The 27,178-nt window shown below is 59.6% G+C and overlaps 1 protein-coding gene across 15 annotated transcripts in view; it reads right to left on the bottom strand.

Moving 5' to 3' along the window:
- The window catches only part of CHD6 (chromodomain helicase DNA binding protein 6), an 89,897-nt gene that overhangs the window by 46,269 nt on the left and 16,450 nt on the right, over positions 1–27,178 (bottom strand). For 11 of the 15 annotated variants that reach the window (XM_080558453.1, XM_080558450.1, XM_080558446.1 and 8 more), the window contains 2 exons: positions 15,938–15,993; positions 4,057–4,559 (listed from right to left, as the gene is read on the bottom strand). In XM_080558453.1, the coding sequence (XP_080414579.1) occupies positions 4,057–4,559; positions 15,938–15,970 (536 nt within the window). In that variant the 5' untranslated portion in view covers positions 15,971–15,993. Of the gene's footprint in view, positions 1–4,056; positions 4,560–8,215; positions 8,363–15,057; positions 15,566–15,937; positions 15,994–27,178 lie in introns of those variants that run through there. The other 4 variants (XM_080558441.1, XM_080558440.1, XM_080558442.1 and 1 more) reach the window with 4 other exon arrangements.

Genomic DNA, 27,178 nt, shown 5'->3' with positions numbered 1-27,178 from the left:
GCACTGCTCTGGGGATCCTGGGGGAGAGCCAGCAACCAGCCGTGCTGGGCTCTGCTCCGGGCCCTTCTTCCCACCTTGTCACACAAATGTCAGCACAAGGCTCCTGGGCCTCCCTCAGCACAGGGCGAGCCCTTCCTCACACCACCAAGTCTCCACGTGACGGCAGAGCACGGAGCCTCTGCGCCTCTGCACAAGCTGGGAGGCCAAGGCAGGTACCCACGTCCTGCTCAGGTGCAAGGATGACCTCCCCACCGCCAAGCAAGGTCTTTACCACTCAGCCCCAACAAGCCAGGGCAACGAGGTGCCTCCTCCGAGCTCTCATCACACGACCTGTGCTGCTGACGGTTGGAAATCCTGTTCAGCAGGCAACCCACGTCCTGGCACACGAGAGCCAGACCTACCCCAGCCCAGGGAGACCCAGCCACCCCCGGGGTGGGATGCATGTGTGCTGCAGCACCCTGCCAGACCCTGCCAGGCTTCCAGGCAGATGTTGCTCCAGCTCGTGGCTTGTCTCCCGGAGCCACAGCACCAAGCCCCGCCTGAGACGGCAGCAGAGCGAACGCTGGCCTGTGCCTGGAGCCTGAGGGCATCACAGACACAGGAGGAACACAAGTCCCAGACACCTGGCTGTGAAATGTGTCACCACGGTGTCACCACGGCTCCCCGCGGACACACGGGAAGGCTCTGCCACATCAGGCAACTGCCCTCAGCGCTCAAGCCACAGGCCAGGCCGAGGCACAGCCACGGAGGGGACGTGGGCCCCGCTCCCAATGAGTCCCAACACCTCCCTGCAGACACAACGTGCCAACAAGGGTCACTGCCCCAGGCCACCCGGCCACCCCCAGGCACCCGGCATGCCCCAGCCAGAGCCACAGCCAGCCTGTGGCAGGGAATGTGCCCAGGAAGCGCCGGGGTCAGAAACGCTCACTCCCAACACCACGCCCATCCTTACCCGCTGCAGCAAACACTGCTAAGGGCAACATTTCAAAGAGCTGGTGCCTGCCCCCGGGCTGAGCGAGGAGCCCGGGGAGCGGAGCTTCCCTTCCGCGCTCACCGTCAGCCCTGCGGTTCATCCCCTCCACTTCCAGGGCTTGCACAGCCGCAGAGGAACAGTTGGTTTCAAAACCATGCCTAGGTCTCAGCCCCCTTTCACGAGACAATCACTGCTTGTCTGGGACTCGCAGAAGCCAAGCAGTTAAAACTCTGCTGTTCAGGCCAAGAACGACCTGGCCGTGCAGCAGCGATTCAATTAGAGGCCCTGAAAGTGCACTGAGAGTATTGCTTCCACCGAGCAATAACTCCCAAGATATTGATTTGTAAGTCACAATTAACAACTGCTTCATTCATGAGCCAGTAGTTGGCTATGATTAGAAACAATTTAGAAGAAATTATGCCACCATTATCTGCCACTTAGAGGACTCCCAGCAATCATTCCATTTGCACGGAGCACCCACCCCGCCTGCTGCTTGCCTGCCGTGAGCCTCTCCTGCCACCCAGCCCCACGTCCCCGGCCCTCCCCGCGGCTGGCAGCAGGCTCCTCCGCGACGCCGGCGGCTGTCTGCACCCAGCGGCTCCTACTGCGGGTGGCTTTGCCGGCTGTTGAACCCAAGGCCAAGGCAACCATCCAAGGAAAGGCTCGACAAGGGGTTGCGGAGGGGCAACGCTGCCAGGAGGAGCTGAGGACCGGGCAGGAGCGGACCTCGCTCCTCCTGGAGGGTGCAGATGGGTGGGAGGAGGCACCCTCAGCTCAGGCTCAGCTGGGAAAGAGGAAGCACAGAGCTTTGTGGCACCCCCACAGTCCTGCACACAGTTTCTTGTGGCTGGACGATGTGTTACCGAGTTACTTCAGTTGGGATTTTTTTGCGCTGAGCAACCTCTTCGCCAAGGCTTCTCACATTGTCCCCAGGCACCTCACCCGGCCCTGGCACACGCAGGTCCCCCTTGGCCCTCCCCTGCCCCCAACCCCTGACTTGCCTTTTGCAGCAGGGACCGGGGCCCCCCGGTCTGCAGCTAGGGCCACCCCCCCACACCCCCACACCTAGCCAACCAGTTTGGTGCCCCAGTGGGCAGGTCACGCTGTCACGGTCTGCTCCGAGCACTGTGAAAGCACGGGTGGCAGCCAAGGGACCTCCCAGGTGGCAACAAGCTCCTGGACAGCAACCGTGAGTGCCTCCAGGAGCCCAGGCCTCCAAGGTCTGCTCTTCCCCACACTTTGCCTGCATTGGCTTTTCTGAAAGCTCCCACTGCAGGGGTGGACGCGTGTGAACTGCCCACACGGCAGTTTCTTACCGGTGGAGCGGAGGCGGCATTGGGATGCCAGCTGCATCCCTCCTCCCTGGCAAAGGTAGAAGCAAGCTGCCTTCAGGGCCTGCGGTTCAGCCTCCTGCCGGGCAAGGCCACAGCAGCCCCGTGCGCCGGGCACGAGGCCAGGCTGGGCTCAAGGCCAAGCCGGGGGCTCTGGGAGAGCCACGGGAAGGGGTGACCACACAGCCTGCCTGGCCACAGGCCGTACGGGCCAGACAGAAATCCTGCTTTTTGGGAGCAGGGAGGGGTAAGAGCAGGCGCTGACCCTGCAGGGGTGGCACAGCCACGTGTTGCTCCGGGACTGAGCCTGCAGTTTGCGCTTGCCAGGAATCCTTCAGGTGCCCGGCGCTGCCTTTGCACGTGCCTCATCCTTCCCTTCCTTGCCCGCAGCCCCTCTCCTTCCCCCTCTGCTCCAGCCCAGCTCCCCCCAGGGACAAAGCGCCCAGCTCCATCCCTGCCAAGCTTCCCAGTGTGGGAGCTTCGCTGCCCCGTACCAGCACACACGGAGCAGCACTAGCAGGAGCCCCGGGCACAACCGTCCCAGTGCAGGTTCTGTGGCCCTGGCCTCTCTGGGATCCTGCCGCCAGCGAGCCCCAAAGGAGACGGACCCCCTGGGGCAGGGGCAGACGTGGGGCTTGTGCCACTCTGCACACAGGCAGCCGCAGGGGGGGAGGCGGGCGGGTGGATTCAGCCCGTTCTGGTGACCATTTCCAAAAAAGTTCCTTCGAGAAGCTCTACCAAACTGACGTTTTCCAACAAAGAACGGTTTTGCTGAAAAATTCCCAGCTGGATCCTGTACTAGTCACATTCACGATACAAATACATTCGTCCTATGGGTTATTTACAGCACAGGAGGCCGGCCCAGCTCCAATCGATAGGCCTGCTTTTTACAGGACTCTCCAAAACATTTATTCTTGCCAGTCCACAACAGTAAATCAAGCGATGCTGGTGCTGTTGACACCTGCTCTGCTATCTGCATACATTCCCAATTAAGAAGAAATTGGAGCTAAGAAATCAGAGCTCCTTTTCTGGCCAATCAGCCCGTTAATTAATAGGATGAGGAATTACCAGAGGCTGTGGCATTCAGCTGCGCAGTACGAGCGAACCCTTAGGCCTGCCAGCTGCAGCTCTGCTACGAGCCTACAGCTGCAGCCGGGGGCCAGCTCCTGTCTCCCCAGCAGGCAGGCAGCAGCCGCTGGGCTTCTCCCCCTGCCCCCAGACACAGCACCGCGGCTGCACAGCAGGGACGGGTCCCAGACCCGTGGGAGGGAGAGGGGACGGTTTGTGCTCCACCATCCTCCCACAGCTGACCCAACGGCCTCTGGGCTGCATGGGGAGCGCAGCGACCCTGCCCTTGCTGACAAGGTAAGGTGAGGTTGGCTCTCACTCACATATCCTCTTCCCGGGCCCCAAAAGAGATGCAACAGGCCCTCTGTCACACAGCGCCTTGCTGTGCTTCTGAGATACCTCCCTAAGGTCTCCCTGTCCTCCAGGACACTTGGCACAAAGGCCAGGCCAAGGGGAGGCCAAGACTCTTCTGCTGGACAGGGCACCGCTGACCCTGTGGTCTCACGGGGTCTCATCCCCAGAACAGCACCTGCCTGACCTGTCTCTGCATGGCCAGAGAGCTCACCTGGCCTCCAGACCCGTGCGTCCCTCGGCAGAAGGAGCCCACACGCCCCGCACGAGCTGCCATACGGCGGCTGAGCCCCAGCTGCACCGGCACAGAGACAAGGTCACGCCAGCACCCACCTGCTCTTCTTGGGTCTTGCTCTGGAGGCAGGCTCAGAGCCGCTCTTCTTGTCTTTAGGTTCCTTAGGGGCTTTGGGTTCCCGAGGTTTCCGGGGCTTCTTGGCCACCTCCCTCTGTTTGGGCTCCTTCTGCTTCTTGGGCTCCTTGGCCTTTTTAGGCTCTTTTGGTTCTTTAGGCTCTCTTCTCCTCTTTGGTTTCACCTCCACAGCTGCTTTTTCTCCCCCTTCCTGTTCTCCCTGATCCTTTTTCTTCCGTTTCTTTTTCACCCCCGTGCCTACGCCCCCAGTGTCCTGCATCCCGTTCTGGGCACTTGGCCGCTTCTGGGGAGCTCCGTTGGGCTCCTCCTCGGGGCACTGGCGCTGGCTGCCCACGTCCGCGGCCGTCACCTGGTGGGGCACCTCGTCCTGCTCCTCGCTGCTGGCAAAGGGGTCCTGCGCCTTGCACTCCCAGGTGTCCGAGGCATCCGACATTGGGGAGCGGCTCAGCACTTTTAAGCTCGACAGCTGCAGAGAGAACAGAAACGCGGTGTGTGAAGCAAACGCCACATAGAGAAATAGCAGGCGTTTGCAGAGGCTGCTGGAATACAGCCCCAGCCAGGCTCCACGTGCTGGGAGTGTGAGCCACGTCCCTTGATATACAGGGGACCCTTGCTGAGGCCTAACGGCCACCCCATGCAGACCCGGTTCAAAGGGCAGGACCCCCTGTCCCTGCCTGACAGAGGCTGCCTGGTCCCCCCTGGCCCACAGAGGTGCAGGGACAAGGCGGCTGGCACCTCTCCTCTGCCCCCAAGCACAGCCCCAGCTTTGGTCGCACCCTCCAGCACCTTATTCTGCCGAGACCCCGAGTGACCCCCGTGCTCAGGCCGCCTCCTGCCCCTCGCCCCGAGCTCGGACAGGAGCGCGGGGTTAGCGCGGTGCCTCTCCCAGGGGCTGCTCGGTACCTGGGCCCCCCAGCCCCGAACAGCAGAGCTGCTCTCCCTGTTCTTCCTCCATTTCCTACACGTTTTCCAGCAGCGACACCAGCTCCTCTTGAGCACCTGGAACGGTGGGGCTGGTACGGGGCAGCCCAAGGAAGGGAAGGCTTCACTCCTCCTAACAAGGGCTGAGCTGAGAACAGCATGCTGCCACGGCCATCCCCCGCCCAGGGCTTTGCACCGGGATGGCAGATCAGCACTGACCAAATCCAGCAGCGCAGCCTGGGTTGGGAAGCTGCTTGTCCACGTGGCGTTCGGTGGCCGTCCTGTCCCACCACGTGGGGGCCTTTCCTCGGGGAGAGGCTGCTCCAGAGGGCATGGCCAGCCCCCTGCTCCCCGGCCAAGGCTCATACCAGTGGGTACGCAGACTTCTTGTGAAAACTAAAACGCGGTGGGTGGTAACAGCTTTTTGCCGTAAGACACAGAAGCGCCTTATTTCTCCCCCAAGGGCCGATCCCGCTGTGTCTCGCGGCCGCTGTGTCCCAGGGGCAGAGCCTGGGAGCCGTGGGCTGGGCTCTCCTGGCACCCCGAGCCCTGCCCGCCCCGTGCCAGCACGGCTGTTCCCCTTCACCGGCCGCTTCCCTGGGCTGAAGGCAAGGGGCTGGCCCTGGGACTCCCAGCGTCATTCGGCTCCTCAGATACTGCAGAGCTGCCTGAGCATGTAAATATTTATGTCCTACGGGCTGAGGACTCGATCCCATTCATGGAGGTCCAAGCGCAGGGCACTCTGCACAATCCCCTTTCTAATTGGAATTAGACAGAAGCCTTACGCGGAACAGCCCGCGTTCGGTGCCGGCTGGGCAGGCTGCGCTGGCCTTTCCGTCCACGCGCGGCTGCCCCCGGTGCCCTGCCCTGATCCTGCTGCCGGGCTGCTCCAGCGAGCTGGCCGCAGAGTGCCACTGCCCACGTGGACAGAGTGCCCCCAGGCAACTGAGAGGAACCCATTTCGTGCAGGCAGAAAAACAGCACTGCAGATGCCGCCTCCGAGCCCATGGGCTAAGCAACAGGGTCAGCCCCAGCCGCAGCCTTTGTGTTTCTCAGATCTCGCTAGCTGCTCGAGCACAGGATCAGCTGGAACAATTTACTGGATCAGCTAAAAAGCTTGCAGACCCCCACAAGGCTGGATCTCCTTTTGCTTCTACGCTGCACTGCAGTCAAGTGCAGATACCAGGCAAAAAGCAAACCTTCAGCATCCTAGCATGGCAGGAGTATGACCCACTCCTTCCTGGCCCCAGCTTGTAGCTCGAGTCTCACAAGGCGCTGCTGGCTTGCAGGCAGACCTCCCAAGAGGAACAGGGCTGCAGACAGCAATTTTGGTGCCATCCGGCAGCAGCGACGCCATCCCCTGCTCACCGCCGGGGCTGCAGCAGGCACGGTGCCGAGCATCTGGAGCAGCTCGGTCCCTGACAGCCCGTCCCGGGGGCACTGAGGCACGGCAGCCAGCCACGAGAAGGGGGTCCCTCTCGTCGTGTGCACCAGCTCATCCCAGAAAATCAGTGCTCCCCGCTGCCTGCCCGGACAGCTGGGAGACTTGCACGCTGGCTGCGGGCTTCTTCCGCAGCGGCCGGCACCTCTCCCGGCACTGAGCAGAAGCCCTGGAGATAAGCACACATGCTCCAGGCCAGGGGAACGTGGGCACACCCACAACAGCAAACGCTCTTGCTTCTGGCAGCCCCAGCAGACACAATTGCTGCAGGCAGAGCTGCATGGACCGTGCTGCTGCTGTGGTCATGTCCTGCCAGGCAGATGCAGCCTCTGGACAGGAGAGGGACTGATGTCAGCATTCAGAAGGGAGCACCCAAACTGGCTGACGGTTTCCACCACTGCATGCTGGCCAATGTCTCCAGAGGTCCCTCCGGCCCTGCTGAAAGCCAGGATCTGCAGCTCTGACCCAGGCTGTGGGGCCTCAGCAGGTCCTGCTCCTGGCATCGTCCGCGAGCCCCAGGGCCTCGGGCCACACCTCACATGTGGGCTGAGAAAGCTGGCAGCAGAGCAGGCCTCCAGCCGTGACCTACTTCGTGGGTCCAGCCTGTGCTTGCACTGTGCTGCTTCAGCAGATCAGACCAGGCTCTTGGGTGACTGCTCGCAAAGACGTCCCCGCCTGCCACAAACAGTGCTGCAATAGGAAGCTGAGTGCTGTCAGAAATTCTGTGACATCGCAAGCACACCACAGGACCTCTCCTCTCCACCTGCAACGCCGCTGGGCAGCCAGCAGCCCCTTTGCCTCCGAGCGAGCCCACTGCAGCGGGGCTGCAGCCCCCCCGAGGCAGCGCTGCAGCAGGCTCCAGGTCCAGCAAAGCCAGCGCTCGCCTCGGGACACCCTGTGGGCATCAGCTGCCAAAGCCTGCCAGGATGGGTCAAAGCTGAGTTTTGGGACAAGTCAGCAGCGCTTGCCTGCAGCTAGAAGAGCCCGAAGCTGCCCTGCCATGAAAGGGACGTCGAACACCAGCGTGTGGGACTGAACAGCTCCTGGCTCACACAGGCAGCAGCTGAAAAGGGGGTACCAAAATGAGGCACCTCCACACCGCCTGAGCAAGGACTGCCAGCCCCTGACGCCCTTTTGCACCTAATCCTAGCCCTAACCTGCTTGGTGTGTCCCGAGGACAGAAGGCTCCATGTCACGCTGCTACAAGCCTATGGCAAGCTCTTGCTGTCCACGTGGGACTGCGGTGCCAAGTACTCATTTGTGGTCGGCCTGGCGCACTGGGGAGAGCTAGGGACAGGCTTTTCCTACTTCCCCTTGATGAGGTTCAGTTTATCCTGGTTTCTCTTCAACACAAGTCAACAGGAAAAGCCTGGGAAAGCAGAGCAAATGTTATCTGTGCTCCTGCGTGGCTTCAAAGCACGTTTGCAGCTTGCCTACCACAGCCTTTGCAGTTCCCAAGAGCACGCTGTGATCGTGGGCTCCAACACACGTGGTGGCGTTCAGTACTACCGACTGATAAGATGCGGGGAAAAAAACACGCTCATTTTGTTTTGATCCTGCTGCCCTCCTAAGTGGCTTCTAGTTCCCAAGATGTGATTATAAAGAAGCATTTCCTCACCACCCTCTGCCCCATTCCCTGTTTTGTCATCCTCCACCACATCTTTCCTCTGCAGAGCTCTCTCTGCCCAGCGCAGGTGCCAAGCAACCCTCTCCTCGAACAGAAGCACAAGCTGCTCCACCTCTCAGACCACCTGCCTTACCCTTCTCCGTGCCTCTTCTAACCCCACTGGGCTTGGGGTGGCAGCAGGGAAGCACTCAGTATCGGAGGTACCACACAGCAGCAGGAGGATTTCTGCTCCGTTGTCTCTCCCTGTCCGAATCCTGAATGCGCCTCCGGGACGACCTGCAAGCAGAGGCCAAAGCCCCTTGCAGTGTTTCAGTCTCCTCCACGAGCGGGGCCAGCTGCAAAGGAACCCATACGGCCAGTACCCCTGTACGCGTTACTTAGCATATCTTAAGATTTTTCTACAACTCTTCCAACTCGGTTTCCATTTCAGCAGCTCAGATAATCGCAGGCAGCAGGCACCGTACACCCGCCTTCCCTGTGACTTTGGGGAACGCGGACTGAGCAGCACCGGCAGGCACCAGTAGGTGCCTTCTCCCCATGCTGTGCTGTGAAAGCCAACACAGTCCTCCTGTTCTTTAGCCAGTCATTAATTCACAGGAATACCTCTGATCAGGACACCACTCATCTTCTTTAAAAGCATTTTGCGAGATGGTGTTAGGAGCTGCCGCTGGCGAACAGCTGTCTGCGAGTCCTTCTGGTCTTACCCTCATCTTTAAAACCCACAACAGATTGCGAGGGGGGACTTTTCTTCACAAAAGCTATCCTGACTAATCACCACCGTAGTATTTTCGCATATAAAGGCATTAAACTGAGCATTTATTACAGTTCCTAATGATTTACCCAACGCACAGGTAAATCTGTTGGTCTCTGATTTCCCAGAGGGGCCCCAGCTCCTTTCTGAAGCTGCACCACGTTTGCTGCACCCTCCCCTCCGCAGGCACGGCCCTGACAGGTGACGACTCCTAACCAGGGATTCCCAGCATCGCATCAGGCTCCTGTACAGTGACAGAGCAAACACCACCTAATCCTGCTGGCATGTGTTACTTTGCTCAAAAAAATCTTCATCCAACCCCTCGATTGAAGGGCAATTCTCGTGCACGCCTGCCATCAGGGATGGCTCTGGGTTCCTAGCAGAGCTGCTCTGCCAATGCCCTTTTTCCGCAAGCGCTCACTTGACACCTCAGTTGCGTATTTACCCTGTGGCTCCTCTTAAGGGCTTTTTAGTCTTGAGATATTTGAAAAAGAATTTATCAGATTTCATGCTTTCAGCAAGCTGTTCCTAAAAATATTTTTAGTCCTGCTTTGTTATGGGTTTATTTTAAATTCCCAATGTGCCCTTTTTCTCACAACTTTTTTAATTAAAGACGAACATATTTTTACATTGAACAGCCTCTTCTACTGTCTTCTGCACGTCTTACGATGTACCTATGTAACCCTGCAAGTTTTGTTGTTTCTGAGGTGTTTTGGAGAGGAAGGGGGGAAGGAAAGAAGACTAAATCCAGGTATCGGTAGGCAATGCATACCTCCTCTGAGCCTCCCATACAATACCCAAGCAGCCTCCATACTCCCTGTATTATTTTTATCCTTAGAGCTTTTCCTTTGAATTGGCTCTCAACTAGCATTTCTTTGGTGAGGACTGTAATGATTTTACGTTTTCAGAATACATTTTTATGTACAGTTTATACATTCTTTAATTCCCTGAGGAACCTTCTACAAATTACATTTAATACAGATCCCTCGGCAAATCCCTCGGCAGGAGCTGGAGCACAAAGTCTTTTCCCATGTGTCGAACTACTGTCAAAGAGAAGGTCAGGAGCGAAAAAAAAAAATTAAAAACTCCCCAGAGTGCCATAAAGGCTAATGGAGAGCACTTCTAATTGCACTATCCCATCAGAGGGCAAAGCCAAGGTTAGGGTGGGCCTTAAGGGTGTGTTTCCTTAACTTAAAATTGTTTTGTTTCATGTGAAGTCCCAATTTGCCTCAACTTCCCAGCTTTTATTCAGGACTTGTGGGAAACAGCACCAGAAGGTGCAAGGCACCGTGCCTGCTCCTGCCCCGGCTCTGGGAGGGCTCCCTTGGTCTCCCGAAGCACAGCAGCGCAGGGCTGGCCGGCCGGGCATGCGGCTGACACTGCCCTCCGCGAGCCCCCCGGCATGGAGCAGGGCTGGGTTTGCAGGGACCTCAGGGGACAGCTTCCAGCTCCCCACGGCCACGTGTGCGGGCAGCTGGGGAGCGGTGAAGTTCAGCGGGGGCTGTCCCCAGCTTGAGCCGGGTGCGAAACCCTTGCCCTTGCCTACTGGAGCCGGGCACCTGCAAAGGGAACAGCAGCGAAAGGAAACAACAGAGAACTGAAGGCAGCTTTGGGTGAAGATGGGAGAAAACTGGGCCCGGGCACCTGGCAGGGTACAGGGAAAGGATCCAGACTTGGCTGGCTGGGGCGGAAGAACCTGCACCTTGTGCACAGGCAGAGGGGAGCCATCGTGCACCCAGAGCCACGGGAGGGAGACCTGGCCACCGTCCCTGCCTCCTGCACTCCCAGCCCCGTGACGGGCAGCCCAGCATCACCCCGGCCAGTAAAGGCGGCCCTGGTTCCACAGCGTGAGCACTGGTCACGCAATGCCAGCAGAGGCTGCAGCAAGAGAGGCCCCTGCCGCGCGGCAGAAGCCACAGACCGGCCGGGCAGCGTGGTGGGGACGAAGCGGACCTCGTACCAGCACGGCCGGGAGCTGGAGTCTCCTCCCCGCCCGGCAGCATGGCCTTGGCAGCGGGGCAAAGCTTTGCCACAGCCCCGGGGCCTGTAATACAGCTCCATCCTGCGAGGAGGCCAAGCCCTTCTCACCGGCATCGCCCGGAGCCGGGCTCAGATGGCACCCACGCACCGTGTCCTTGGTGGGTGGCGTGATCGGCGCCAGCAGCAGCGGCCATGCCACATGCTGCCTCGTGCCTTGCAAGCGCCAGCACAATTCGATTCCTCTCTGCTGCAGGCTGGAGCGGGGCCCCCTGCAGCCCCCCAGGAGGAGCACGACCCCTCTGAGGAAGCGTGCTCAAACCCCACACAGATCTGTCCTACGCGGAGAGCCTCACCAGGGACACCCTGACAGAAGGGTTCCTCAAAGGCTTCCATGCTCTTCAAAACCAGCCCAGCACCTGGGGGCTGCCCAGCGTCCCTGCCGCCTGGCTCCCCTCCACGGCACTGCCTGCACCCGCCAGCAAGGTGGCCCCCAGGCCGGCAGCCCGGGGTGGGCAGCATCGCCCAGCTCTGCCTCCCCAGGACGGCTGCGCTGGGCAGGTCCAGCCCCACAGCTGGCTGTGGAGCACCCCGAGGGGCGTGGAAAAGGCAGCTCGTTCCATACGCTGCATTTTCACAGGCTGCTGAGCCACCCTCGCTGGCAGCTGCAATCCCCACCGGTGGCGTGCACAGCATGGGCTGTTGCATCCTAGCTGCCGTCTGTCCACACCCCTTGTTTCCAGCTCTTATTGCAATGCAGCAGAAGCTAAAAATACACAAGTGCCACCCTCCCGTCACGTCTCCGAACAGGCTCCGCAGTCGCCACGGGATGAGCGTGACGGAGGTGGGGGCTGGCTCCGTTCCCAGGGCACTTCACTACAGCTGGGAAGCTCTGTCCTGCGGCTGAGCTGGCCCCGGTGGCGAGGGTGGCAGGCAGGGGGAGGCGAGGGGGGGGACGCTGCGGTTTGGGACCAATGGCACGGTGCCCAGAGGACCCTGCAGAGAAGCACAAGCAGCAGTGGGGTGAGCAGCCCCTGGGACAGTGGCTCTGGGGGCCAGCTCGAGGAGCAGGGCAGCCCCGGCTCACCCTGCCTTCATCCTGAGCAGAGCAGCTGCCCGCAGGCTGCTAAGCACAGCACGGCTCCTCCGTGCAGCCAGCACCAGGGCTGCTGCACCTGACTGCCTCATCAAGACAAAAAAGCCCCAAGTATGCCAGGAGCCCAGGGACACAGCTCGGGATTGAACCACGAATGCCCTCCCACAGGGAGACCCAGCCCTCAGGCACGAGATCCCTCTGCTGTTGGGCGAGCTCTTTTTATGGCCTCGGCACCATTTGCAGTAGACGAGACATCAAAGCCCACGTTTCACTAAAACAGACCCATAAAATTCAGGAAATAGCTTCGTCTCCTGCAGCGAGTACTGGAAGCAAAGGCAAAGCAGAGCTTCCTTCAGACGCACCGTGGGACACCGGACTGCCGGAGGACACAATGCCGGTGGGAACGTGCGCTGCGCCCGCCAGAGCAGTACCCACAGTCCTGGGATGTTCTCGCTGCCCACTGCCTCCCCACACCGCTAACCTCCAAACCCAGGCTCAAAACCCAGAAGAACCTCCAGGGGCAGGCAGGAGCCTAGGACTCGCACCGCTTCCCATCCTCTACCACTCCGACAGGCAAGAAATGTTGCTCTGCTCCCACAGCCTGGGCAGGAGGGGGCCGTTTCCACCTCTGCAGAGATTTACAGGCACTGTGGGATAACTGCACTTATTTTAGTTTGGTATTTCTCAGGTTATTTGGCATGGCAGAGCTTGGCAGAAAGTAGCAGGAGCAGCACCCTGCTTACTGTGGCAGAAACAAAGCAGACCCTTTAACGCCCAGGCAGGAGCAGGACACAGCCGGGAACGCTGCCCGGGGAAGGACGGCGCCGCCGAATCCGCTGAACCTCCCAGAGAAAACCCATCGCTTGCCATCGCTCCCCAGGGAACCAGGCACCCCCGCCCCACCTCCATCGGCCCCGGCACGCTGCCTCGTAAGTCACGAGGGAGGTGACGGGCTTCACGAGTTAGTCACAGCTTGGTGACAAACCCACCAGATCTTCACGCATTGCTAAGGAAGCGCAGTGATGCAAGCACCTCCCCTGCCTGCCCCAGCAGTGGCTCAGCGGCAGTGCCCTGAGGACAAGCGAGCTCACGGCGCTGCCGCGGCTCCTGCAGGTGAGCGGCTGGCAGAGGTGGTCCTGGGAACCGCGCAAGCGTCTCGTCCTCTCTGGAGACGCACTGCTTGACAAGGCGGTGGCTCTCCTTGGTGCCACGAGGAGGGGCTGTGTGCAAGGCGCGGTCAGCTCCTGGGAGCAGGTCCAGCCCCAGGGGAGCAGGGAACGGCCCAGCCCCTCTTGCTAGTTCTGTCCCCAGCGCTACTCAGCAGGCGCTGCGGAGAGCCACCGAGCACAGGGAACACCGCTGCCATTGCCTCCTCCGCCAGGAAGGCAGCCTTCCTCCAGGAGCCCTGCCTGGCCAGGCTTTCTCCCAGACATGGAGCTCACAGTGGCATTTGTGACTACTGCCCAGACCCTTCTGGAGATACCCAAACACGGCTCTTGCAGAGCTGGTGACCTCAGGAACACTGAAGCCCACTCCATGACATGCTGTAAAGATTGTCCCGCGCTACTGCCAGTTCATAGAATCATCGAATATCCCAAGTTGGAATGGTCCCGTAAGGATCATCGAGTCCAACTCCTGGCACCACACAGGTCTACCCCAAAATTCAGACCATGTGACTAAGTGCACAGTCCAAACACTTCTTAAATTCAGACAGGCTTGGTGCAGTGACTACTTCCCTGGGGAGCCTGTTCCAGTGGGCGACCACCCTCTCGGTGAAGAACCTCTTCCTGATGTCCAGCCTAAACCTCCCCTGCCTCAGCTTGACACCGTTCCTGCGGGTCCTATCACTGGTCACTAAAGAGAAGAGATCGGCGCCTGCCCCTCCACTCCCCCTCGTGAGGAAGCTGTAGACAATGATGAGGTCTCCCCTCAGCCTCCTCTTCTCCAGGCTGAACAGGCCAAGTGACCTCAGACGCTCCTCATACGCCTTCCCCTCTGGGCCCTTCACCATTTTCATGGCCCTCCTCTGGACACTCTCCAACAGTTTCACGCCCTTTTTGTACTGCGGTGCCCAGCACTGCGCACAGTACTCGAGGTGAGGCCGCACCAGCGCAGAGCAGAGCAGGACAATCACTTCCCTCGACCGACTAGCGATGCCGTGCTTGATGCACCCCAGGATACGGTTGGCCCTCCTGGCTGCCAGGGCACACTGCTGGCTCATATTCAACTTGGTGTCAACCACAACCCCCAGATCCCTCTCTGCGGGGCTGCTCTCCAGCGTCTCGTCACCCAGTCTGTATGTACAGCCAGGGTTGCCCCGTCCCAGGTGCAGGACCTGGCACTTGCTTTCGTTAAACTTCATGCGGTTGGTGATCGCCCAGCTCTCCAATCTGTCCAGATGTCTCTGCAAGGCCTTTTCACCCTCATCCAAGTCCACAACTCCTCCAAGTTTGGTGTCATCAGCAAATTTGCTCAGAACACCTTCTAGTCCTACATCCAAATCATTTATAAAGACATTGAAGAGGACTGGCCCTAAAATGGAGCCTTGAGGGACCCCACTGGTGACCATCCGCCAGCCAGATGTGGCCCCATTTACCACAACCCTTTGAGCCCTGCCCGTCAGCCAATTGCTCACCCATCGCATGATGTTTTTGTTAAGATGCATGCTGGACATTTTGTCCAGTAGGATCCTATGGGAAACCGTGCCAAAAGCTTTGCTGAAGTCCAAAAAGATCACATCAGCTGGTTTCCCTTGATCGACTAGATGGGTGATCTTATCATAAAAGGAAATCAAATTTGTTAGGCAGGACCTACCCCTCATGAACCCATGTTGGCTGGGACCAATGACTGCATTGTCCCCCAGGTGCGCTTTGGGGGACAATCCAGTCATTGGTCCCAGTTCTGAGAGCTTGGGAGATGAGCAGCTTGACCCCTGCACCTTCTTCCTCACCCTAGCTCACCTTTATCTCCCTCCCAGACTTGATCTGCAGGAACACTCACACAAAACACTGACAACTGAGCCATTTTAAATCTCCAGACGCTGGGGGAGGATGGTTTTGCTGTGCTCAAAACCCACATCGCCTCAGCAACCCCATCTACAGAGCAGTCAAAGCTGCTCCATCAGCCCAGTGGTGAGGTGGGAGTTTCTCACCTGGCCTTCATCCCCAGCGGACGGACGTCACTCTCCCGCATGCCCAAAAGCCCCTGCCCTGAGCAGCACCGAGGCACCGCCACAGAGCTGGCCAGGAACGGCACCAGCTCATGCTCTCCAACAGATTTATCCCTCAGCTCCACGGTCGGTTTAATGGCTTCCCATTAAAGCAGCACAGACACAAATCAGCTCAGGGAGGAGTGGGTCGTTTTATACCTCCAGCCATATTTCACCCTTGCCGGCAGAGTCTCCACACACGTAACAGGTCCTTTCCCCTTAGCAGAGCACCGACGGTCAGGTTTTCCTGTGCACACGGTTAACACAAAGCCCACTGGCTCATAAATCTCCTCTGGGAACAGCAGGTGGTTATGATCCGAGGCAGCAATTCGGAAATGGCAGCTTGGTGGGATGGGATTATTTCTGAGCAAGGGAAGATTTGCTGGCCAAGCTCTTGCAGCACTGCAGATGTGCTCGTCCCCAGCCTCCCCGCTGGTGCCAGTCCTGGAGCATTACATTATTAGCAGCAATCACAGCAAACGTGCACTTCCGTAACATAGGCATGATGAGATTCAACCAAGAGGCAACACTAGTGACTTTGGGGGAAAAGAAGGGCTGCTCCTACACAAGGAATGAGACCAAATCAAGAGTATTTTGATTACTGAAGACAAATCCCACCCGGTTTGATTGCCCAAGCAAGACTTAGCCACTCTGGGCTGCAGCTCTGGTCAAATTTCAACATCCTGAGCTGTGGCCCCAACTGGAAATACAATGATCCCTCCCTGCCCCCTTCCCACCACACATGAACTGCAACAACTCACACACAGGACAAGGTCCCAAGGCCTTGACAGCTCAGTTAGGAGAAGGAGAGAGGGTCACAAACCTGCTTTTCTTTTTTCTGTATTTTCATTATCATCAAATCTGGGATGAATGTTATTTCTGTAAGACACAACAGAAAAAAAAAATTGACAATAAAGAGACTGGTGAACCCAAGGTACTCAAACCGTCCAGCTCACCCCTCCGAGAGGCCGTGCAAACCCCAGTCCCACCCGGAGTAACAAGGCTGCACGAGTGAAATGCTCCCAGGGACAAACTTGGGAACTGTGGTCTGCTGAACCATGGTGACTATGCAACCCCACGCAGCTCAGTGCTACGTGAACCCAGTGCGAAGCAGCGTACCTGGGGTTAGTGGAGATGCCAACCTGCCCGCCAGAGCACAAACCCTACACCAGGCACCCGAGACGTGTCAGGTGCTGCCAATCCTGCAGCAGCAAAGGGAAGCAGCAAACCAGCTTGTGCCAAACTGCGACGACAAAAGTACGGGATGCAGACGGGACGCAGGAGCTCGGCGGGCACCAGAAGCAAGGGATGTCCCTGCACTCCCATGGCTGGGGACGGGGAAAAAATGCACCTCGCTGTGGTGTTCCTCGCCCTGGCTCAGCGCCATGCACCGCTGGGGACAGCTCTGCAGCAGCTCTGCTCACTCACCCTGCATAAGGAGCAGGAGGCTTTTGTTCTGAAGAAGCACTACCGGAGACATGCGCTGCCTCTGCCACCACAGCCAGCTGCTCCCATGCTCCATGGCACGGCGTGGTGCCTGAGGGCCGTGAGCCCTGAAGAAAGCAGCAGACGCTGGGAGGACAGAGGTGAGGTGGCAGGGGAAGAGTCACGCTGCCGGTGGGCGCCATCTCCCTGGCACAGTGCCGTCACCCACTGAGGAGGGGACCACCGAGGACCCCATGGGTCTGTGGCTGCGCAGCACCCCTCGGGGGCAGAGACCAGCCCAGAGACCAAGCTCCCTGCTCCAGGGGCCGTGGTAGGGCCCAGCCGGCAGGGCCGTGTTGCTGGGCTCTCCTCGGTGGCCAAAGCTCCCTGCGGGCGCTGCCCAAACGCAGGCACAAAACGCAGAGCAGCCCGCCGTGCCAGCGACACGTGCCACCAGGCTGGCGAGCAGACACGCGCGTGCCCAGGGCCGGTTTCCCTGGGGACCCGGCACAGGTTGGAAGTTGCCGGGTAAACGAGAGCGCTGGGCTCACTGCTTCCCCCTCGCTGGTACATCGCCAGCAGGAAGGCCGGGAGCAGCCCTGCCCCACGGGGCATCAGCAGCAGAAATGGTGCCGAGCCCAGGCTGACGGGGCATCACCGCAGCTCCACAGGAACACGTGCGCCGGCTGGGACAGCCGGGGGGATGTGGTGAGGTTTCAGCCCCGCGCCCTTCCCAGCACAGCCTTGCCACAGCACACCTAACGGAGCTGTCAGGTCTTGCCCAGAGCCCCAGCTCCAGCAGATGCTTTCCGAGGGCCAGCCCTCGGCAGTTGTCTGCTCCCACAGCACCAGCAACGGAAGCCAAGGAGCCCAGAAGTATTTGAGGAGTGTTTTAGACACAAATCCCACGAACATCTGCCTCTTGTTTCCCTCCCGTACCGTGCGCACCCCACTCCACACAGCAGCCAGCAAGGCAGGAGCCGGCCTTGCTGCAGCAGCTGTCACACTTGGCACAGGCAATCGGCTGCTGCAGACCCAGCAGTCCCCCCACATCCTCTCACTGTGTCTCCCGTTACCAAAACCCAGAGCCGCTTCTGAGCAAATGCAGAGCCCTGCACCTGGGAAGGAACAACCACGTGTATCAGTACGGGCTGGGGGATGACCTGCTGGAGAGGAGCTCTGCGGAGAAGGACCTGGGGGTCCTGGTGGGCGACAGGTTGGCCGTGAGCCAGCAGTGTGCCCTGGTGGCCAAGAGGGTTAATGGGATCCTGGCGTGCATTAAAAGGAGCGTGGCCAGCAGGTCAAGGGAGGTGATCCTCCCCCTCTACTCTGCCCTGGTCAGGCCTCACCTGGAGTACTGTGTCCAGTTCTGGGCTCCCCGCTACAAAAAAGACAGGGATCTCCTGGAAAGAGTCCAGTGGAGGGCCACAAAGATGATACGGGGCCTGGAGCATCTTCCCTATGAGGAAAGGCTGAGAGACCTGGGTCTGTTTAGGCTGGAGAAGAGAAGACTGAGAGGGGATCTCATCAATGTGTATAAATACCTGAGGTGTGGGAGACAGAGGGATTTGGCCAACCTCTTTTCAGTGGTCTGTGGGGACAGGACAAGGGGTAACGGCCACAAAATGGATCACAGGAAGTTCCGCACCAACATGCAAAAGAACTTCTTCACAGTGAGGGTGACGGAGCACTGGGACAGGCTGCCCAGGGAGGTTGTGGGGTCTCCTTCTCTGGGGATATTCAAGGCCCATCTGGATGCCTACCTGGGCAGCCTGCTCTAGGGAACCTGCTTTGGCAGGGGGGGGTTGGACCTGATGATCTCTCGAGGTCCCTTCCAGCCCCTGCAATTCTGTGTTTCCCCCCTCTGAGCCAGCGCTTCTCTTGGGGCTCTCTCCCCAAAGGTGAGTGCCCGACAGGCCCTGCGGCCAGGCAGCAACGGGCCAGCACACGAGGGGACCGAACCTGTGTGGCAACGCTGGCCCGACTCCACAGCTCCCTCCTGCTCCTGCAGCTCACAACAATCCTGCCAGGCTCCAGCAGAGAGCAGCCCCAGCCCAAAGGTTTGCTCAGAGCCAGATACGCTGAAGTCTAGGTTTGATTCAGCTTTCGCAGAGGCCTGTGGGCTGCAGGAGGCTCCCGGGGCTCAGCTGACCCCTCAGCAGCAGCACAGGAGCGCTCCAGCCATCGCCCGCTGGGCCCAGCCTGCGTCCAGCACGGCCCTCTGGGCGCCTCCAGGTCCCCGGGCAGGAGATGCTCTTAGCCCTGGCTCTGCGTCACGGCCTCTCGTTCAGATTCTCTTCTGGAATAGCTCAGAAGATGGACGTTGGACCCCTCAGCCCCTGCTGGCACTAGCGCTCTCTTTCTGCTCTTTATTTTCCATCCATCATCAACAGGCTGCGACCTCCCTCCTGCGCCCAGGTCTGCGCAGCCCTGGGGAGCTGAGGGAGCTCCCCCCTCGCCCCCTCGCCCCGCAGGCCGGTGTCACAGCTCTCGGCCACATGCCCTGAGGATTCGTCCAGGCCACCCCCAGAACAGAGCTCTCACAGAGCAAACCACTTCCAGGCCCACAGAGCCAGGAAGAGCCGTGGAGACGGCTCTGGCAGCACCGCTGACATCTCTGTCAGCAGGGAACGTCCTCCGGGAACCCCCACATCCCCCCAGCGTGACTCTGGGCACCTCCTGGGTCCAGGGCAGGGCCAAAACCCAGCCAGAGAGTGACTACAAGGGCGTCTGCAGCTGTCTGAGCGCACAGGCAGCTTCACCCAGCCCGAAGGGGTGGCAGGGAAGGAGGAAGGCTCAGACGCTGCCCACAAGGCAGCACTTCAGCACTGCTTCTGGCAAGCACAAGCTGGGATGGATACATTGCTGCAGGCTCCTCAGCACCAGGCTAGCCCCGGCTGGAAGCCTCGTACTGCGTCCTCTCAGACTCAACGTCCATGGCCTACAGGAGCGTGCTTCTACCACTCCCCTCTGCCTTTTCAGGCTTTTTTTTTTTTTGATTAAAATAAAACAAACGTTACACACTATGGATCAGACGCATTTAGCCGCCTAGGTGCCAGCACGCTCACCACCTTCTGTATGTCTTTCTTTTAACACAGGCGGTGCCGGGAGCTGAAGGAGAGGGCAGAGGAGTGCCAGGACACCGTGCTCCGCGGGGCCTGAGCCCGCCGCTGCTCCCCCTGCCCTCAGCCCCGGTGGCCTCCCACAGCCCCGGCCTCTGCCTCCAGCACGGCCCCGGCCCCGTCACATCACGCAGCCTGGGGTGGGATTTCGGGGCACAGCAGCTGCACACACACCGGGCCGGCAGGACGAGGCCCGCAGGCAAGAAAGGGTGGCCAGTGCCACGGGCAGGTGGCTCAAGGGAATGAGGCCCACGGCGAGTGGGCAGAGCCCTGGCTAGCTTCGACCTCGAGTCGTGAGTCTCATCCCTAGCAGGGCTCTTTACCAAGCCAGCGAGCCCACGGCTCAGGCACGCGGCAGGCCCGGCGTTCCCAGGAGCCTCGGAGCAGGGACGTTGCCAGCAGGAAGGGCAGCCGGCATGCTGCAGCCAAGGGGGCAGCCACGGACCGGGCTCGGGGGGCTGCTCGTTCCTGATGGTTGGTTTCCGCAGCGAGCGCTCCCAGACCGTTCTGCACACCCAATACGCGCACACAGAGCTCACGGGCAGCTTCTGCCAGGGAAGCTAGCAGCAGGAAGCCGTCTGCAGCTACCCCCGCGTGGCAGGACACAGACAACCCCGGCTTCGGCGGGTTGCAGGGGGCACGGCAGAGGCCCAGCCACGTCTGGCAGCACTGGCACATGGCAAAGGAGGACGAGCCCTTGGCCTGTCCTCTGGCAGGCTCTGGATGAGCGGGGGACAGGACGGGACTAGGGAACAGGCTCAAGAGGGGACACGGGGAGCAGAGAGCTGGAGGAGGTTTCCCCGTGACTGACGCCGTGAAGCACATGGGTCGCTTCTCGGCACACACCTAGTGAGAGCCCAGGAGCTCTCGCTGCAGGTCGCAGCCACAGGACAGACCTGTGCCCCAAAATCACTCAGCATGGCCGCAGCCAGCGAAGGACACATGGGAACAGAGCAGGCAAGATCCTCCTCTCACCCTACCAAAACGACAGGAAAACGTCTCTGGGTTTTCCTTCTTCTGTCTGCCTCTACGTAAAGCAGCTCGAAGATGCCCAGCCTGCACGGGCACCACCCGCTCTCCCAGCACCCCGTCCAGCCAAGCCCGCTGCCCGGTGCGGCCCTGGGGCAGTGTCCCCGTGCTCAGGAGTGGTCCCAAGCCCCAGCACGCAGGTCTGCTCTTCTGCTGCAGCTGGCAACAGGTACCCAGCACCCACTGGGTTACCCGACTTATTTCCATAGCACTGAAACCAGTGCACGTACCTGTCTTGGAAAATCAAGGCTGAGACACTCGTTAGTCCCAGAGGAGACAGCTTTAACAGAGATATCGGCTCTGACAGCGAGCAAAGGCCTTTCAGCACAAAGAAAAACCCAGCAACATCATTGCCAGCATCAGGAGAGGGCGCTTGGCCTCCTGTCCGCACACGCTGCGACCCCGCCGCGGGAGGCTGCCCCTGAGGACGGCAGCACCCAGGTCCCCGCAGGGCCCGCAGGCCCCGCTGTGCCACGCTCCTGCTTCCACAGGACGCGAGCTGCGGCGGCCAACGCAGCGGGCAGGGAACGGGGGGCAGCCGAGGCTTCCTGCTGCTCGTGGTCCCACGGATCCGCCACCACGGTTCAGGGACGAGCTGGAGGGGAGGCAGGGGCCACGCTGGCGCTGCCCGGAGCTGTGCTCTGCCACTGCTGCTGCCTCCGGAGCACCCGGCGCGGCCTGGCCTCGGAGCCAGGAGCTGCTCCCGCATCCCGAAGGGAAACACGCTGCCTGCTAAGGAGCACCGCCAGTATGCTCTGCGAGCCCCGGTTAACTAGCCATTTCCATGCTAATTAAGTATTTGCAGACTAAAGAGAAATTCTAATCTCAAATGAGACAGCCCAATTTCCTAAACGAGCTTATGGTTTTCATATGGAGATCAACATGTTCTCACTACCACATCATGTAAGTGCTCCAGGCTGCTAGGTTCAGCTTTATTGCCACGGCTGCAAATGGGGAGCTTTTACGCTCTGTGCTTAAGTTTTTATGCCTTTTTAACCCAATATAATTGATCCATGTCCCATACCAGTGTCGCCAGCCTACAACAGCCCCAGCACTGAGCGGCTGCCGGAGCTGCAGGTCACCACAGGCGAAGGCAAGCCCTTCGCCACGCTGCGGTACCAGCTCCTCACGTCCCTGGCTCCAGGTGCTCGCAGGCCGCAGGAGCACACATCGTGTCCTGCCCTGTTGTGCTTAGAGACCAGCAAAGCGGTGCTGAAAGCTGTTTCGTCCCTCTGCACGAGCAGACCATCTCTCTGTGGCACGGCCTCTACAAAGCATCTGCTGCTAGCAATGACGTTCTGAGTTACACAATTTGGGGCACGTCAGGTTACTGTCCTCCTCCCTTCAATTTATTTTTATTGTTCCGTAAGTGCCAGACATCCCTACACCAGACCGAATCCACATCATGCCTGTATTTCCTGGCGCGCCTGCCTGGGTTCCTCCAAGAGCTGAAGTCTTTGTGCACGAGCCAGAAACATTATCAGAAATTCCATGTCTGAGCCAATACCACCCCGAGACCGAGCAGTGACTGTGTGCTCTTCCCCTTTTACCAGCCTCCTCACAAGAGTGGCCAGGCTCTACTCTGCAGCTGGAGGATTGATTTTCCCGGTTCAGAGGCTGAGGCTCGCTAACATGCGGCTCACGTGCTCCGAGCGTCCTGCGGACACGCGAAGTGCTCCTGCCAAGCGGCCCCAGCCACCCGTTCTGCGAGCAAAAACATACCTCAGCTCGTGGCAGGGAGCAACCACCCACCTCCTCTGTACCCGCACGTCCCTGCGGAGCGGTGCCCCTCTGCTTTCCCTTCAAAACTAGAGAAGATATTCTCAAGATGATCTTCAGGAGGAGAAAAGCGAGTATCGAAAATGAGCTGATTGCAAAGGCACGCAGAACGGAGGTGTCCCAGACTTGTAAATCCATAGAGAGACAGACCTCTAGAAAATTTCACTCCACTTTGCACAGCTATAGGAGAACTTTTAATACGCATTTCGGAAACAAGCCAGGCGGGCTTGGGGAGGAGGGCAGCAGAGGAAAAGGACCTACATCTTTGCAGTGGTAACTCGGATAGACCCTGAGCGAGTCCGTCGTAGCCTGGATCAGGCGCGGTGCTCGTAGGGCTGAGCCTGTGAAGCGCAGAGCCTTGGCCACGGCACGCCGACCAGGACCAGCGCGGCTCGTGGACACGTTCACGTTACCAGAGACAAAGGAAAACAATGTTATGAGAGCACAGCCCGCAGGGAGAGGCCGTGAGCTGGGCCTGCCCTGCAGCACTAGCACAGACAGCGACAGAAGGGCAGGCCTGGGAAGCCAGGGACCGCCCAGGATGAAGCCACAACAGACAGGCCGCTGCTGAGGCTGTTTCTCAAGATCGTACCTGATGGAAGGACAGACTGCTGTTGCCTATGCCCTGTTGTGTCTCAGAAGGAGAGGAGGGTTCTGGCAAAACAGCCGAAGTGCTCTTCCAAACTGTCCACCACACAGCACGTCTCCACACCAGAGCAGCCAGCTTCCTGCTTGCTGAACACCATCTGCTGAAAATCCCGCTCCGAGCAAGCACGACGCGCGCTTGTGCACTCACCCTCAATCTGCACAGGCTGGGCAACAAGCTGAGCACAGAGGCCTCCGTTTGTACAGGCCGTGGCTGCACAATCACTACATCAGCAGACACGCACTGTGCATCCAGACTGCGGAGAGCCACCGAGGTGAATGAGAAGCACCGGCACGAAGCAGAGCTGGGACGGGCTGGGGCAGCAGGCACGCAGCAGGAGCTGACACCAAGCGTACAGCGCCCGAGATTCATCCCTGAGCGCAGCAGCAGACGTGCCAGCAAACACCCCGAGCGCAAGACCCGGCAGGCACGACAGGGGCTGGCAGCACTGGCTTGCTCAGGACCGGCAGCCACGGCAGGGGCCCGCTCTGCGCTGCAGCCGCACTGGGGAGCTCTGGCCCTCCGGCCCAGAGGTGCTTCAGCAGCAGGCCGCCAGGTGCTGAAGGCTCTGCACCGTCTCCAACGTGCCAGGCAAGGCTTTTACAGTTCCAAAGGCAACACGTCCTTTCCTGCAGCTACAACAGCTCTGCAGCTGGGAAACGAAGCAGTAGGTTGTCAGATGAGACCCTGTCTGCATCAAACCACCTCAGGAAAGCAAGTTCATACTGGCTGCAGCTCTCCCTGCACCTTCCTCCGTAGTTTTAAACGCCGCGGACCCTTGAAATGTCCCCTGGCTGATGCTGGAGCCTGGGAACATTCCCTCTCGCAGGCACCTCCCAGGCTGTGGCACCGCTCGAGACAGCAGCTCAGCGAGCCGCCTCTCGCAGATCTCCCCGCAGCAGCAGCGAGGGCCCACGCTGGGAGGGGATGCCCGGCTCTTTGCACCTCCCTTGCTTCTCTCCTCCTGGTGTTTTACAGCCATTTAACACAAGCTCTGTCAGTACAAGCTGTAGGAGGATACCCTGGGCTCAGCCCTGGCATCGCGCTGTCCCGGGGGCTGAAACGAGCAGGGCAGCGGCCTCCCAGCGCGGAGGCAGGAGGAGCGCGGCGCTCACCTGGGCCCCAGCTCCCAGCCCCCGCGCTGCACGCTGGAGGGCCTGGGGCCATGCTGGAGGAAGGCCGGCCTGCAGTCAGAGGGCTCTGAAACCGAAAATCGCACAGCACGAGCCCTTTCTGCACGCAGCCCCCAGGGAGATCCACGACAAAACTCTGATCAGGGGGATGAGCTACTTCCTGGCACGGTCAGCGCTTATGGGAGCTGGCAGGGCTGCTTGAAAGCAAGCGGGGCAGATCCAGGAGGCTGGGGAGGGCTCGGTGCCACCCCTCCTGACAAGGAAGCCTATCAGTGGCTTTTTCTCTGTCCCCCACCCACCCAAAAAGCTGAACGTGTCCTGCACATCACTGCCACTACTGGGCTGGTGGCAGGACTGGGTGGCAGAGCCCTCCAAGCACGCCTCAGTGCTCCCACGGGCAGCGCTACCTGCGCTGCGAGACCCGGACAGGAGCCCTGCAACACGGCCGCAGCAGCAAGGCTGCAAGAAACGCTGCAAGCCCCCGTGCTGGAAGCAGAAATCTAAGAGCCCTTCTGCCGCAGGACACAGAAGCATTCCCAGTATGCGGTTTACAAAAATAGTCCCGCGGCTAGCTTGCCTGCAATTGGCGAGCGGCGTTAGAGCAGGCAGCTCTTCGGGTCCCCTTTACCATCAAACAGATCTCAGGTAAGTCCAAACATACTCCACAGCAGCCCCAAAGCCGCTACCTACAGAAGTCCCCCAGTTCAACGGGAAAAGCACATTTTTAGCCAGGTTTTGAAACTTTAAGGACAGCAAAGTCTCAAAGAATGTTCTCTAAAAATTTCATTTACATGCTGCGTAGCCAGTGGTCTGCAACCACAGAAAGCTGTGCTTTTCTGCAGCTTCGGTCTGCTCAGGAAGACTTGCTACAAACGTGCAGGCTTCAGGCTAAGAGCAGCCAGGAGAGAAATCCCGAAGCAGTGGCCAGAAGTGTACGAAGCTCCCGGACAGCCACTGACCATGCGTTACCCCTACAGCCTTGCTTCCAAACCCCATGTGTTTAATTTTCCTGCGGAAGAATAAGCAGCTTCTAACAACTCATCACCTTGTGCGAAGTGAGTGTGAGCTCTGCACGAAGCCTGCCGGGCCACGCAGCTCCTCCAGGCGCTGCGGTGCTTGGGGCACGCGGGGCACCTACGGCCGGGGTGCCAGCACTGGGGGCTGCTGGGGGCAGCAGTGGAACCACTCGCGGGGAGGGCTCGGTGGGCTCATTCCAGAACCCAGCACCGCCCCACGGTGCTGGGCCCGGCCCAGCCAGCTGCTGGCTCCTAGAATAGCTCCGATCGGCTGGGGGGGATCACGTAATTGCCCCAGGGATGGGAAGCACTAACTGTATTCAGCTTGCTGGAAGCTTTGCTGGACTCGAGGAGAGCAGTCACGAGGGGCAGAGTGTCACCCACCGAGCTGGGGCAGGAGGGAGAGCCTTCAGCTTGTTGTGCTCTTTCAAGGTCCTGTTTGTCCCAAGAAAATGAAAGGGTTTCAAAGAAGGCTTAAACTCAATTTTTTTTTCTTTTGAAACAGTTTTCCAAGAGGTCTTGAGGCTGCAGTTTTACACAAAGAAAACAAAAAATCTTCAACTCTTGGCATCGCCCACCCTGCCCTGCCGGAGCAGAGTGCGGCTCCTCCCCAGCCTGGTGCCCAGGGACCACGAGGGCAGCTGGGTCAGGGCTGGCCTCGGTGCTCGGGCTCCTCATCGCAGGCACTCAGCACCCTGCTCCGGGCTCCTTTTCCCGGACATCTTTGTGTGTCACTTTTAAAAGCCCCATGAGAGCCCCAAAACTACTATTACGGGCTGCAAAATCAGTCGTGCCCAGAAAGCTGCTGAAGTCCTTCAGGGCTGCAGGTGATGGCAGCTCAGGGCATCGCTTCTCCCAGGCCTGGGCAGAGAGCAACACCAGAGTCCAAATCCAAACCTTGGATCCAAAACTGGGAAGGAGCAGCCTTCACGTCACAGCGAGCATCCTGCTTCAGCCCTGCAGCCAGGAGAAGGCACTGGTGCTGTGCCACCCCCCAGGAGCAAACGAGAAGGAAGGGGGAGAACAGAAGCGAGTTAATATTGTGCCATCCCCTCCGAGTGCTCAATTTTGAAATAACAGCTGACATGTTTAAAAAAAAATAATCCAGAAACGTGCAGATAACATTTTAAGGTATCAGAAAGGGTCTCACAGCTGCCAAAACGAAGGGGAGAGGCCAAAACGCCCGGCCTGGGAGAAGCTCGCACCGCCAAGAGCTCTGGGCTGGGAGAAAGCCCTCAACGGGGCTGCGGGGCTCGGCCGGGGCTCTGCTGGAAACGAGGGTTAGGGGTCAGGGAAAGAAGAAGCCGAGAGCTCACACGGGCCTGGGAAGGGGCTGCCAAAAGGAAGCGGGGCTGCCACGAGACGCGGGCTGGGAAGCAGCTCGGAGGCTTTCCCGCAGCCGGGCCGCAGAACGGCTCCGAGGGCTGGGCCGCCACGGAGAGGGGCTGCTGAGGAGCTGGGGCAGGAGGTGCCTTCCTCAGGCACCTTCCCCAGGGCAACGGCAGGGCCTTCCCCAGGGCTCAGCCGGAAAACGAGGGCTTGGGTTGAGAAGCAGAAAGCCTGGTGCCATCGCTGGGGTGTGGCTGGAAAGGGGCCACCGGAGGCCAGCGAGGGGGGCCGGGCTGGGAGCAAGCTTTGCTCCGAGCGGTGGGCGAGGGGCTCCTCTAGGGCTTTCCACACAAAATAGTCCGGGTTGAGTGAAAGAAAGAGCCTGCAGCTGAATGCGACCTGGGCTTCGACAGCAAAGCAGGGGCTACCAAGAGAGCCGGGCTGGGTAAAAGCTGTCCCTGGTTGTGGGGCCTGCAGCGGGAGCTGGGCCACGTAACGGGGCAGCTGGGCTGGGAGAACTTCTCATTGGGGTTTTCACATTCACATCTGATGCTCAGATGGAAAATGAGGGCGAGGGCTAAGGCT

The sequence above is a fragment of the Anser brachyrhynchus genome (assembly GCF_964034855.1).
Source record: "Anser brachyrhynchus genome assembly, chromosome: 16".
Taxonomy (NCBI): Eukaryota; Metazoa; Chordata; class Aves; order Anseriformes; family Anatidae; genus Anser; species Anser brachyrhynchus.
Note: the sequence above shows the minus strand (reverse complement) of the source record. Positions and strands in the feature narration are given on the sequence as shown.